This window comes from Chelonoidis abingdonii, chromosome 4, assembly GCF_003597395.2.
Source record: "Chelonoidis abingdonii isolate Lonesome George chromosome 4, CheloAbing_2.0, whole genome shotgun sequence".
Classification (NCBI taxonomy): domain Eukaryota; kingdom Metazoa; phylum Chordata; order Testudines; family Testudinidae; genus Chelonoidis; species Chelonoidis abingdonii.
In genome coordinates this window covers 126,244,062-126,257,457 of record NC_133772.1, presented here as the reverse complement: position 1 = coordinate 126,257,457, position 13,396 = coordinate 126,244,062, and the positions used below count along the sequence as shown (strand labels likewise).

General features: G+C 46.4%; 1 protein-coding gene across 6 annotated transcripts in view; it reads left to right on the top strand.

Annotated features, from left to right (window-relative positions):
- Window positions 1-1,164: 1,164 nt before the first annotated feature.
- Window positions 1,165-13,396, top strand: part of SYNE3 (spectrin repeat containing nuclear envelope family member 3) — a 94,044-nt gene continuing 81,812 nt past the window's right edge. For 3 of the 6 annotated variants that reach the window (XM_032772064.2, XM_075065666.1, XM_032772068.2), the window contains exon 1: window positions 1,813-1,896. Coding sequence is in view for 1 of the 6 variants with exons in the window: in XM_075065665.1 (XP_074921766.1) it covers window positions 1,884-1,896 (13 nt within the window). In the remaining 5 variants the exon portion in view is untranslated. Of the gene's footprint in view, window positions 1,897-6,760; window positions 6,856-13,396 lie in introns of all 6 variants that reach the window. The other 3 variants (XM_075065664.1, XM_032772066.2, XM_075065665.1) reach the window with 3 other exon arrangements.

The following is a 13,396-nucleotide window of genomic DNA, read 5'->3' as shown; positions in this document are numbered from 1 at the left end:
TTTGGTTGTTTTGATATTGTTTTTGTGACAAACTGGAATTGTTTTTCCTGTTGGTTTATATGATGAAGTGTGAAACTATTGGCCTATCTTATGGGCAGTAATTCAAAAGGAAAGATAGCCTTGCGGTTAAGAAACTAGTCTGGGACTGAAAGCCTGAGTCCAATTTCCAGGTCTGCTGCAGATTGCTTGTGTAGTTGCAATGAGGCTACTCCCAAGTATAAAGCAACATTGCCAACTTTCATGATTTTTATCACGAGTCTCATATTTGGTGACTTTCATAAAGCCCATGTTCCTGAAGTCATGTGATTACATCAGACTCCTGCCTTTTTATAAAGTAAGTTTCTAGTCCTCATGATTGCAGAGAAAAACATGAAAATGGGGAGCCTCAAGGTTAAAAAAACAGAAGGGAATTAGAACATTTATTAAGCCAGTCTTTTGACTTTATGGAGACCAGAGTAAGGCTTTTTGAATTTTTGAGGTTATCCATACTGGTTTAGCATATAACTCTTTATAAGACTGGAGATTTAGTTCTGCCTCAATTTTCCATTTGCATAATGAGGATTCTATCTTCGTTTGGCTGTCTTGTCTGTTTAGATTATAAACTCTGTGGGGCAAGGGCCATCTGCTACTGTGTTTATACAGCACCTAGCACAATCATGTCCAATTCTCTGTTTGAGCCAGGAGGTGCTACTATAATATAAACAATACTCATGGATATTAAAATAGAAGCTGCTGTTCTTATTTCTGAGATGGAATTGATTACCCTTGTGACAGCAGTGTGTGTAGTCCTAGATGAATCTGTAATTGTTTTGTAAGGTCACCATTTACTTCTCAAAAGTGGTGTATGAAAAAGGTATTAAGAGTAAACAGTCTGCTCTGTTAAGAGTATCCTTCCAACGCTTATGTTGCTTTTAAAGTATTACACAGCTCTTGGATGTGCATAGTGCAGGATTAAAATAACCAAGTTTAAAAGGCAAGACCCTTCAGAATCAAACAACCTACCTGCTGTGCCTAGGGCCTTATGATGGTTGGAACTAGATTACCACAAACCTCATTCACCTCTCCCTGTAATGCCCTGCCCGTTGCAGAGACGACTCTAGCTTTAATAAAAATCTTTCTCCCTCTTAACTCAGCTTCTCCTTCTGCTTGATCCCAGGATGAAGTCATAATCCTGCGTGTGTATGACAGAGCAAGCTGTTGCGTTGGAAAGGAGCTGGGGGATCATCACACACACGCTGCGGGACTGAGAAAGAGGAGATGGGCAGGGACGAGGCAGAGAAGCTATGCTTACTAGCAAACGGATTTTGCGACTCGTCACCCAAAAGTGCCAAGGCAGTTCTGAAAGCGGGAGCTGGCTTTCTGATGTGAGTGGGACACAGCTGAAAGCTGCTCCCTGGCTCTGGAGGCTAGCGCTGAACGCCGGTGCACCGCACAGAGCTTCTCCGTTGCATAAGCCCCCTGACGAGGTTACATAACGGGCTGCCGCTGTCTGCGCGGCTCCGTGCCCCCCGGTTACAAGTCTGGCAAGGGGCGGCGGGTACTTGATGGGCTGAGCTGCAGCCTCCCCTGGAGTGGGCGGGGAGGTCGGGACAGGCGGGCCGGAAGGACTGTTTGCAACCCAACTGGAGACGATCCAGAGCAGCAGCCTGCGGAGTGCAGCCACCCAGCCGGGCATCAGCGGGCAGGGCACGGCTCGCCATTGCTCTGCATGTGGCGGGGACGGGCTGTGTCAGGCCGATCGGGGACGGGACAGAGGAGGGGAGGGAGCCCGTGAAGGAGGGGCCTCAGCAAACGCCATTCAAACCCCGCAGGCGCCACTGCCGCAGCTGCCTGCTCCCGGATTCCTCCTGCTGAGGCTCGTCCCAAGCAGCCCCCCGCCACCCATGCCCCTGCTGGGTAAGTGACCCCTTTCGGGCGCTCCGTGTCAGTGCTGGGAAGGGAGGCGCAAGCACTGCGGGGTGCCCTGGGGGAGGGCAGAGCTCTGCTCTTCTGCATCTCACTTTCACATTCGCTGCGGAACGCCTAGAAGGGGCCGCCGAGCCCTCCAGGTCCCAGCCTCCGCAAGGCCATGGCAGGCGGGATCAGCGGGCTGACAAGCGAAGAAGAGAATTGGCACGTTGTGTCCCCCCTTCTGCTGGAAACAAACTTTTTCTAGGCGGCGTGCGGGGAGGGGGGGAAGAATGATGCACCCCCAGGCTTGAAGTAGTAATAACAACCCAAATACATGGTTTCTGCCTTCAGCGCCCCCTCTATAAAAATTGTTCCAGCACCACTGCAGGGCTTGGGGAAATGTGTGAGTGGAGCTCAGCCTGAGAGGGGAAGCCACCAAATTGGGTGGCACCAGAGCTTAACTCTTTCCTGCCTCTGCGTGTCCCTGGAACCTGCTGGTGCAGTGGTTCTCAACCAGGGGTACCAGTACGTCTGGGAGTACTGAGACGTCTTCCAGAGGATACATCAACTCAGCTAGAGAGTTGCCTTGCTTTACAACAGGCTATTTAAAAAGCACTAGCAAAGTCAGTACAAAAACTACCATTTCATAGGGACAATGACTTGCTTTTACTGCTCTGTACACTTTACACTGCAGTGTAAGTTCAATATTTATATTCCAATTGAATTATTTTTTAATTATATGGTAAAAATAAGACAGTAAACAGTTTTTCAGTGCACTGTAACGCTTTTGTAATGTTGTGTCTGATTTGGTAAGCAAGTAGTTTTTAAGTGAGTTGAAACTTGGGGGGTACACAACACAAATCAGACTCTGACAGGGGTACAGTAGTCTGGAAAGGTTGAGAACCACTTAACTGGTGGGTTTGCCCTGCGCTTGAATCCTGTGGGTGCAAATATTATTCTTGAGGCTCCATTCAGTGTTTTATCCCGCACCTGCACTCTGTTGCGATCAGCAAGTCTCTGTCAGTGAGCAGGAAGGGGGGAGGGAGAAGAGTAGTGCAATGGCATTCTGGTATTCGACACGGACATGTAGTATAATGTATTTATAGTTAACCCAAGCAGCCCTGCGGGTGTGTGAGAGCTACTGTGGTACAGCCCTTAATAGTAGTATTCATTTTAACATCCGCTCCTCCCTCCTTCCCAAACACGCAGTAGGGTCAGTGTATAGTGAAACTGAGAACTATACTAGGCTAGCAGGGAGTTCCCTTTAAAAATTCCAATCTGTTTGGAGTTGCAACATGAGCACAAAATGAAAACATCTTTAATTGGTATTGCATAAACTACAAAGAGCTGAGGCTGCTCAGGGGTCCGATCCTGCAAACAGTTCCATGTGTACAGGCCCCTTGTGGCCAAGTAGGGCAGCAATGTCATTTCAGAAAAATTCTGTGGGGCTCCAAGTTGTATCAGCATATAGAACATTCTATCTGATTATATAGCCTGCAAAGTTCAGGGTCGGGGGAGAAGTGGTGGTGCATGTAGACCAGTGGTGGGCAAACTGTGGCCCATGGGCTGCACGCAGTAATCCATTCGCAGGCCGTGAGACCGTGTTTACATTGATCGTCTGCAGGCATGGCCGCCTGCAGCTCCCAGTGGCTGCGGTTTGCCGTTTCCAGCCAATGAGAGCTGCGGGAAACGGCACAGGCCGCAGGGACGTGCTGGCCGATGCTTCCTGCAGCTCCCGTTGGCTGGGAACAGCAAACCGCAGCCACTGGGAGCTGCAGGCAGTCATGCCTGACAATGGGCATGTAAACACTGTCTTGCGGCCCGCCAGCCGATTATCCTGACGGGCTGCGGGCGGGCTGCAGGTTGCCTACCACTGATAAAGACCTATGAAAAGTGTGGGGGGAGTGGCAAACAAAGTGCAGGGGAGAGGGGGAAGTGTCTTCTTTCCCCATAGCAAATGGTGCCTTTGAAGTGGAGAACTAAGTATTCTGTACCAGGGAAAGGGTTTGTGTGGTTCTCTTTGCAGGCTCAGGCTCTGTGTTTGTGATACCTAGAACCACGAGTCCAGATTCCATCACCCTTAATTCTTCTTCCCTAGATAAATTGAGCACCAGGCAGTTTTCCATGTCTGGCTCTGTTGGATGAAAATATAAAAACAAAGTCCTGTCTGGTAGCTATTGTGGATGTTAACAGTATGGGAGGCAGTGTTGCCTAGTGGATAGCGCTGGGAGATCTAGGTTCTAGTCTCAGCTCTGCCACTGGTTTACTGGGAAACCTTGGGCAAATCACCTCACCTCTCTGTGCCTCATCTGTAAAATGAGGATAACGATTGTGACCTTTGTAAAGCACTGTAAGACCTACCAATGAAGAGTGCTATGTAAGAGAGAGGTATTATTACTCAGTGTTCATACAGTCACGATGGTGAGTGACAATATAAATAACTACATAGACATCAACGACCCCGTGGCACTTTTGTAGGTGCTTGGGTAAACTGTCCCCTGCTTCCATGTTGTATAAAGTTATAATCCTGGGAGAGCTCTTTACACGCTTAGACTCATAGACTTTAAGGTCAGAAGGGACCATTATGATCTTCTAGTCTGACCTCCTGTACAATGCAGGCCACAGAATCTCACCCACCCACTCCTGTAACAAATCCCTGACCTATGTCTGAGCTATTGAAGTCTTCAACTTATCCCTTACAAGCGTCGCAGGAACATCTTTCAATGGAGTGTTTTGGATTGGTAAGACCCCTTTAGACACCCCACTTTCTATTCCAAAAAGGTTAGCTGGGTGGACTTCCCCCTCCAGGAGATCTGACCCCCAGTCTTCCCTTAAAACCCGATTCACAGGAGAAAGATCTGGCAACCAGCTATCACCTTTTGCTATTGCTTTTATATTAAAGACACTGTGTAAATAAACGTAAAGTAACAATGGAATGAAAGTGGGAGTTTGCCCTGGAAACTCTGGTGCAGTTTAATGACAGTGTCCCATTTTGTGGTCTGATAGAATTAAATCCCATTTAAAATGAAAGATGTGGCTGGGGACGGGAGGAAAAACGGGAGGCAGACATCTGCAGTTTGGTCCTTTACAACTTGAAATCAAGAGCCTAAATCTCTGACATCAATGTGTAATTTGCTCTTTATTATCCCATTACATTGTGAACAAGTCTTGACTCATAGCCCTTAAGGGTTAATGTAAAAGGCACATTTCCCTGTGTGTAATTACTTGGCCATCATAGCTCATCCAAGGCCACATAGCAAGGCTGTGTAATTACAACTTGGCACACCGTACTCCAGTGTTGTAGATGTGTTGCTGGCATACTCTGTTCAGGGAAACCTGCCCACGCTGTTTGACTGGCAGTTGCGGGGGCCCGTAAGAATGAAGAATAAACAATCATTGTTCCAGAAGGGGAGTTGCTTCCACCAAAGGGGCAGGGAAGGGAAACTTGTTTGAGATTGTCAGTTGGGTGAGTGACTGGGGCAAAGGAACCACAGAGACAATTAAAATGTGTTTCCTGTTGTTTGGCCTCAGCTCCATAAGACCCACCCTAAATCACCATGCTCTCCTTTGCTATATATTGTACTCCAACAACAAACGTTGTTTTCAGGGGTTGTAGTTGTACTAAGCTATGGAACAACAGTCCACAATATCAATGTGCCAGAAATGGAACCTCTCATCTTTACTGCTGTGCTCACTCCTGTTCCTTCACCTCTTATCTCTGTCCCATTTGGCAACTGCACTATCGACCTTGTGGCACAGGCTTACAGTCTTGTGTGCCATCTTCCTCTCTTCTTTCCTGGTGTCCAAACTCTTGTTAAATCCAGCTGCTTACCATTGCTGTCAACTTTCCTTTGGCCTCCATCCTCACTGCCAACACCCTTATAGCATCTCCTTTGTATTCTCCCTCCTTACCTTTCCTACCTTCAGTCTATTCAACAGGTTCTCAAGCTTCATGGAACTGCGACCCCTTCTGGCAACAAAAAATTACTACATGACCCCAGGCTCATGAAGCCTGAGCCCATCCGAGCCCCGCCCCCGTGGGGGGGGGAGGGGTGGGGGGAAGCTAAAACTTAAGCTCCACCACCCTGGGTGGGGGGGCAAAGCCGAAACCCAATGGCTTCAGCCCCAGGCAGGGGACCTGTAACCTGAGCCCTGCTTCCCAGGGCTGAAGCTTTGGCTTTGGTCCCAGGCAGTGGAGCTTGGGGCTTGAGCTTTGGCCCTGGGCAGTGGGGTTCAGGCTTCCGCTTCTGCCACAGGTGGTGAGGCTCGGGCATAGACTTGCTGGGGGTAGGAGCCAATCACCAGCCCTGGTGACCCCATTAAAACAGGGTCATGACCCACTTTTGGCTCCTGACCCACAGTTTGATCATCATCATCATCATCATGTTCCTATTATGCCTCTGCTGTTTAGGGAAGTGACAAAGCTCCTCCACACCTGTCTCTTTCTGGCAAGTCTTTCAATGGTTCCCAAGCTGTGCCCCAGGTTTTTCAACTCAGCTTCCACAGCTCTTCGTCATGTTGTTTTCAGGTGGCCTCGTTTTTGCTTCCTTCAGGTGTCCATCTTATTGCTACTCTGGTGATGGAATCAGTTTCCATCCAAAGCACATAACGGAGCCATCTCTAGCGCCTCCTGGCAATGTTGGTGCTCAGGTCCTCTTGGCTGCACTGTATCAATAGATCTTGGTTTGAGATTGTTCTGGGCCAAAATATATGGAGGATTTTTCTAAGGCAGGTTGTATGGAATAAAGACAGTTTGGACATGTCATACTTTCTCATTCCCCAGCATTCTGCACTATAAAGTAGTGTTGAAAGTACGCAGCTCTGATAAATCTTGAGTTTGGTTTTGGTGTTGTATTTTGATTATTTCCAGACTGTATTTAAGCTCCTCAAGGTGTTCCTGGCTTTATTGATTTTGTTCTGGATGTCCTGGCTTGTTCCACCATCCTGGCTGATGGTGCTGTCCAAGTATGTGAATGTTTCTACATTGGTGAGATCTTAATTCTCTATCCGTACTGGTGATGCAATATTAAAAGTCATGATATCTGTCTTACTGTGGTTTATTTTCAATCCAGTTTGCTGTCTGAATGCGTTGAGTCGAGTTGTTTTTTCTTGTATATGATGTTGGCTATGTGGTAGGAGAGCGACATCATCTGCAGAGTCCAGGTCTTCAAGGGATGAGAAGAGTGTCCATTTAATGCCTCTTGGCATGTCTTGTGTTTGTACGCCCCATTACACAGTCGATGGCAATGTTGAAGGGGATTGCAGACATGACACACTTCTGATGTACTCCTGTTTTGACTTCAAAACTGAGCTCACTGTGATCAACACTGCATGTAAAGTTGAAATAGAAGCTTTTGATGACGGTGATTGTACGGAAAGGAATTCCATATGTCTGCAGAATGTGCCATAGGCTGGTCCTGTGAATGCTATCCAACACTTTCTCAAAGTCTATGAAATTTATGTAGAGTTGCCATTGCCATTCTAAGCACTGTTCTGTTATGTTTTGTAGAGTGAAGACAGGGCTGTCATTAGGCATATGCAGAATATGCAGCTGCAAATTTCGTGGTGCCCAAGGCAGCTGCATGCTGTGTATGTGGTGCTGGCTCCAGCAGCCATCCCCATCCCCCAGCCAGCCCACCTGCTCTGCCCCCACCCCACCCCCATTCCACCCCTTCCTTCAAGCCCTCTCCCCCAAGTGATGTGGCACGCAGGATTAGCGGGGTACCGGAGCAAGTAGAAGGGGTCGGGCCTGCCCCCGCTCTCCAGTGGCAGCGGAAAGCAGAGCGACTTGGCCCCAGCCCACTCCGCTCTATCAGCTCCAAACCGCATTGCTCCACTTCCCACCACCACCACTGGGGGCGGGCCTGACTCTTTCCTCCAAGCCGCCTCCCCCAAGCGACAGGGCTGGGAGCTGGGGGAGTGGAACGGTCTAGGGCTGGGTTGCTCTGCTTCCCACTGCCACCGATCAGTGCGGGGAGGAAGGGGCAGGCCAGACTCCTGCTGCCAGCGCCAGGCCACCCACTAATCCTCAGTGCTGTCCTGGGCCTCCCTGCCCTGCTGCTGCCCCCCACAGCTCCTGCCCTTCAGCCCTGCAGCCCTTGAGTGCAGTCCCTTCTGCCCCCCTCGGAGGGGCCAGTCCCCCAGCAGAGTGCCGCTCCCTCCCTCTGCAGGCGGGGGTGCAGGTGCTTGCCCTGAGTGAAGATCTGGTCTGTGCATCCACACCATTTCCGAAAACCAGCTTGCTCTTTTCTCAGAACACTATCAACTGCCTCTGATATACGGTGGACTATGATCTTACACAATACTTTTCTTGGCACAGATAAAAGTATGATAAAAGAGAACCCCAGAAAAACCTGTCTTATGCTCACAGCTGCAGGAGCAGATCTCCCCCAACATCTTCCTTAAAATTCTTCCCTGGCTCCTTGTTTTCTCCAACATTCAGTTGAGTCCATACTCTCACTTCCAAGACTCTGCACATCCATGCTGTAAAGGGGGAATACACAAAGCTGCAGCATTGCATCAGTTTCCCCTCGCCCTTTGTTTTCTGTTGACTCTCCTGTTCCCAAATGCCTGTTTTCTGTTTATGGTTTCTGTCTGCATTAGGACTTGTTTCAGCAAAATTTTACTCATGCAAGTAGCCCTTAGTCACAAGAGTAGTCCCACTGAAGTCTGTTGGAATTATTCACATATGTAAGGGTTACCCAAATGAGTAAGGGTTACAGAGTTTTCTGTAAAGTGGGGCTGTCTTCTCATTTGCCTCTAAATCATCATGTCCTCCATATGGTTCTAAATAAATAATGAAAAAAATAATACAAATAGCACCACATTCCATTGAGATCCATTTACTGTTACTGCTTGGGACATTACTTCTAGCTCCTTGTCTGTTGGAAGCTGTTCGAAAATCTTTGTACATGGTAATTCCTTGCTGGTTAAGGAATGTAAAAAAGAAATAATAAAAGGCATCAGTTGTTTTTCAGTGTTTTTTGAAGGGTCTCAAATGTGTGGGCAGTGGACGTGCACAAATGCAGAATCTCTTGTTGCCAAGGTTGTGAGCCAACTGGGTTTTGAGGGAAAATGTAACCAGTTACGGCCCCTAGCAATTTGATCTCTACAGAAAGCAAAACTCTGAGTGAGTCACATGAACATTATTGTTTACAAATAAGTTATGATGAAGCAGACTCTGTCAAAGGTGATAGTCCTTCTATGAAAATACATATCAATATTCTCCTCTTTAGATCATTGCTCTCCTGTAATCCTCTGCTCCCACTTTCTTCGTAGACCCTATCCTGAGAAGTGCTGAGTGCTCTCAGCTCCTGTTAGCATTTGGCACCTCGCGGGGTCAGGCACTGTGTTCCTCTGCTCCCATCTTCTCCTCCTCCACCTCTTCCTTCAGGCTCTGTGCCCCTGCTGCTCTCTTCTTGGAGCAGTCTCCCACAACCCACATGCTGAGCTCTCTCCCTCTCCTTTAGAGCCTTCCTAAAGGCTACCTACTCCTTTTGAACAGCCTTCCTTTGCATGACCTTCATCTCCTGATCTCACTGACAACATCTCTGACCCTTATGTGCAAACCATTGTCTGGTGCATCACATAGGTCTTTTACAGTGTTAGCTCCTGAAGGCAAGATTCTGGACTTCTGTGTCCTTCAAGTGCTTGATTTGTACAGCACAATGGGGCTCTGAGCTCTGTTGGAGTCTTTAGTGAGCCAGTTTGTCTCTTTGTTAAGGCTGTTGTGTTGAATATATTTATGGCCAGTTCTTTATGTGTATGTTGTAAATTTAAATTTATGGGATGGGAGCCCTGGATAGATGCCCGTAAATATGTTTAAAAAATTTAAGAAAATAAATAGTACAAAAAATTAGTAATAAAAAAATATGGGGTTGTTAGCTTTGACAATGCTCCTTTTAACTGAGAGACGGAGCAAACTGCGGTTTGTTGCAAAAATATTTAGAACAGTTACTGTTGTGGTGCAAACCAGCAGCAGGTTGGGAATAGTAATGGTATTCAAAAGCTGTTACCATTTGATGGCTGTTTGGTGGTTTATGTGAAACAAATATCATGGTCTCATCCAGTTCCCATTAGGGAGATTACAAAAACCACTGTCCTTATTGGCATCTGCGTTGGCAGCCCAAACATAGAGACCAAAAATGTAATTGACTACAGATATTGAGTTACCTTCTTATGTTTAGAGGTAGTTCCTCCAGCATTGAGACACTTTGGGAAGTAGCTTGCTTGGGTCGTGCCCATGCTGTACCTGGAACACTCTATTTTCCAAGTCTGCCAGTCCAGACCCAAATAGAGCATCAAATGATTTCAGAACACTGCAAGAGGTTAGCTTTCAGCTATACAAAGCCAGTGCAAACAGTAAATACACGAGATTTGTTAATTATTGTGCTTGGCTGTGGTTGACTCATGGATTTAGCAAGGTGGGGCGAGCCAGTGCTTTTTATGTTTTGTGCCTGCGCTATTCACTGACAACCAGGACTCTTGAAACAATGACGGATTAAATCGAGTTACTCCCTGGATGCCATTAGCCTTATTACAATGAAATGATTCATTGTGATGTCAGCTGCGGAACTTTCAACTTCTGATGAATTAAGGAGTCCTGCCTCATTTAATGACAGGAGCCGCTTGTCCAGTCCAGTCTGTATAATGCAAACGTAGAAGTTGGGACTGTTTGTAAGGGAGGGTCATGCCATGCTGTGATTTTTGTGTGTGTGCGTGCACGTGCCTTCAGTTAATAAACAATCTGCGATGGCCTGTGCTCTCTGTGTTGAAATAGATTTGGGCATATATCTTAATTGCACTGCAAGAAAAAAAGACGGTGATTTCTCAAGAAGGCACAGCCCCATCTGGTGCTCTTTAGGTTGTTTGTTATTAGACTACTTAATTCCTTGTGGTTTTGATGTTTTATTTATATATCACCATTGGTGTCCATCCTACTTTACAGCCAATAGGAGACCAGGGGCTTGATACAAAATGCACTGAACTCCACAGCACTCTTTCCTTTGACTTCACTGGGGTTTGGGTCAGGTGTCAGGCCCTAAGCCCGGGCCAAATCCAAATTGCACAGATAACATACTGGGGAAAGTGGAAAGGAAGGGAGATGGGAAACAAGGAAACCAGGTAGGCCAACATTCATTCAGAATTCAGAGAAGTGGGGGGTGGTTCTGTGTTTTTCCTGGTTTGTTTGTATGTATGTATGTATTACAAGTTGACGTAACAGTTATAACTGCAATATTCAGTAAGGCACTTGCGACTCAAAATGTTCTGAAATGTGATCATGCTGTTAGTGTCACTGACCTGTAAGTGTTTATTCATACCTTTTAAGGTTACATGGGCCCTATTTTTTTTTTTTTTTTTGTGCATAATGCCTGTCAACTGAGGATCCCAGAAACACTTGAGATATTGGGCCATAATCTGCTCCCATGAAAATCAATGGTAAAAAAATGCACTGGTTTTAATGGGAGAAGAATCAGATCCATGAATGTTTCAAACATCCTTGGGAGGTAGGTAAATATAATTATATCTCTATTACAGTTCAGGAAACAAAGGCATATGGGGACCAAGTGACTTGCCCAAGTGCCACAGTGGTTGAATGACAGTCAGGAATAGAACTGCTGGTCCAGAATCCAAGCTTCCACTGAACACATTCCCTCCCACTTATTACTTTGGTGCAATAGTGTCTTGTGGTTTCCGTGAATGTCATGCTTCATGGTTCTAAATGGCAGAAGACTCAGGACAACGCCAACTCTGAGAGAACAAGAGCCTTCTCGAAAATCCTTTTAGTTATCTAATAAATATTGACCTGATTCTCCCCTTTGTTTATTTAAGTAAAATTCCCATTGAAGTTTTGGGAGTTTTGCCTGAGTAGGCAATATATTGTTTGCAGTGTTGTAGCTTTGTTGGTCCAAGGATATGAGAGAGACAAGGTAGGGGATGTAATAACTTTAATTGGTCCAATATCCTCGCTCACCTTGTTTCTAAGGAGTATATTGTCAATTCCTATTGTGGAGTGAAGCAACCTTGAAACAATTTGTAGGTGGGCCATTGTTAAGGGAGGAAGGATGGCTATGTGGTTAAGTCACTGGGCTGGGATCAAAGAGAGCTGGGTCCATATTTCAAGCTCTGTCCCAGACTAATACCTGATGTGTTTTGAGTTTGGCACCCTAAATCACAGGTCACTGTTGGAAACCACGGCCTTAATTTCCTTTGTGCCTCTCTCTAAAATGAGGATGCTCGTCCTTTCGTAATGGACAAGGGTGTTGTGAGGCAAGATCCATTCATGAATGTGGGGCACTAAATTAATATGATGAGTACTGTAGAGAAGCCTGTAAATAAGCTGGGACATGGGCTGGAATGACAGCAGCAAGAAGAAAATTAAATTGTGACTCAAGAGCTAAGATACTTTTTAAATTGTAATGTAGCCTCTGTTTGTTATGTGGATCAGTGGTATCTGATTTAAGGAATCAGACACCAGGTTTTTTTATTGTTATAATAATGAAGCAATTGTAGGAGACTAGAGGATATGTGTTTTAGACTAAAAAACTATTTTACAGAACTAATCAGCATTTTATAATGCTAACACATGCACCGAATCTTTGGATGTCTGCAGCAAAGATATCTGTATTAGGCAGCCATTGGGAACTGGATGACTTGGCAGATTGGTAATAATAGGGTATAGACCTTTTACCTCTGGGTAATTGGTTTGAATCCAGACTGGGTCAGCAGTGATAGAAAGCCATTACCATCTGATGACTGTATGGTGATTTATGTGAAATGAGTTGGTCTCAGTCCAGTTCCCAATGGACTCCTATATAGACTGAAACCAAAATCCTAACTGATTTAGAACAGCGCTTCCTCAGCTCTCGTCTCCTAGTGTCCCTACTCTACTTGCGCTACACTGATGACCTCTTCATCGTCTAGATCCATGGGAAGGAGGCCCTTGAGGAATTTCACCAGGATTTCAACAATTTCCACCCCACCATCAACCGCAGCCTGGACCAGTCCATACAAGAGATGTACTTCCCGGACACTACAGTGCAAATAAGCAATGGTCACATAAACACCACCCTATACCAGAAACCTACTGACCGCTATACTTACCTACATGCCTCCAGCTTTCACCCAGACCACATCACAGGATCCATTGTCTACAGCCAAGCCCTAAGATACAACTGCATTTGCTCCAATCCCTCAGACAGAGACAAACACCTACAGGATCTCTATCAAGCGCTCTTAAAACTACAGTACCCACCTAGGGAAGTGAAGAAACATTGACAGAGCCAGAAGGGTACCCAGAAGTCACCTACTACAGGACAGGCCCAGCAAAGAAAGTAACAGAACACCACTAACCGTCATCTACAACCCCCAACTAAAATCTCTCCAGCACATCATCAACGACCTACAACCTATCCTGAAGGATGATCCCTCACTCTCACAGATCTTGGGATACAGGCCAGTCCTCACTTACAGACAGCCCCCCAACCTGAAGCAAATATTCACCAGC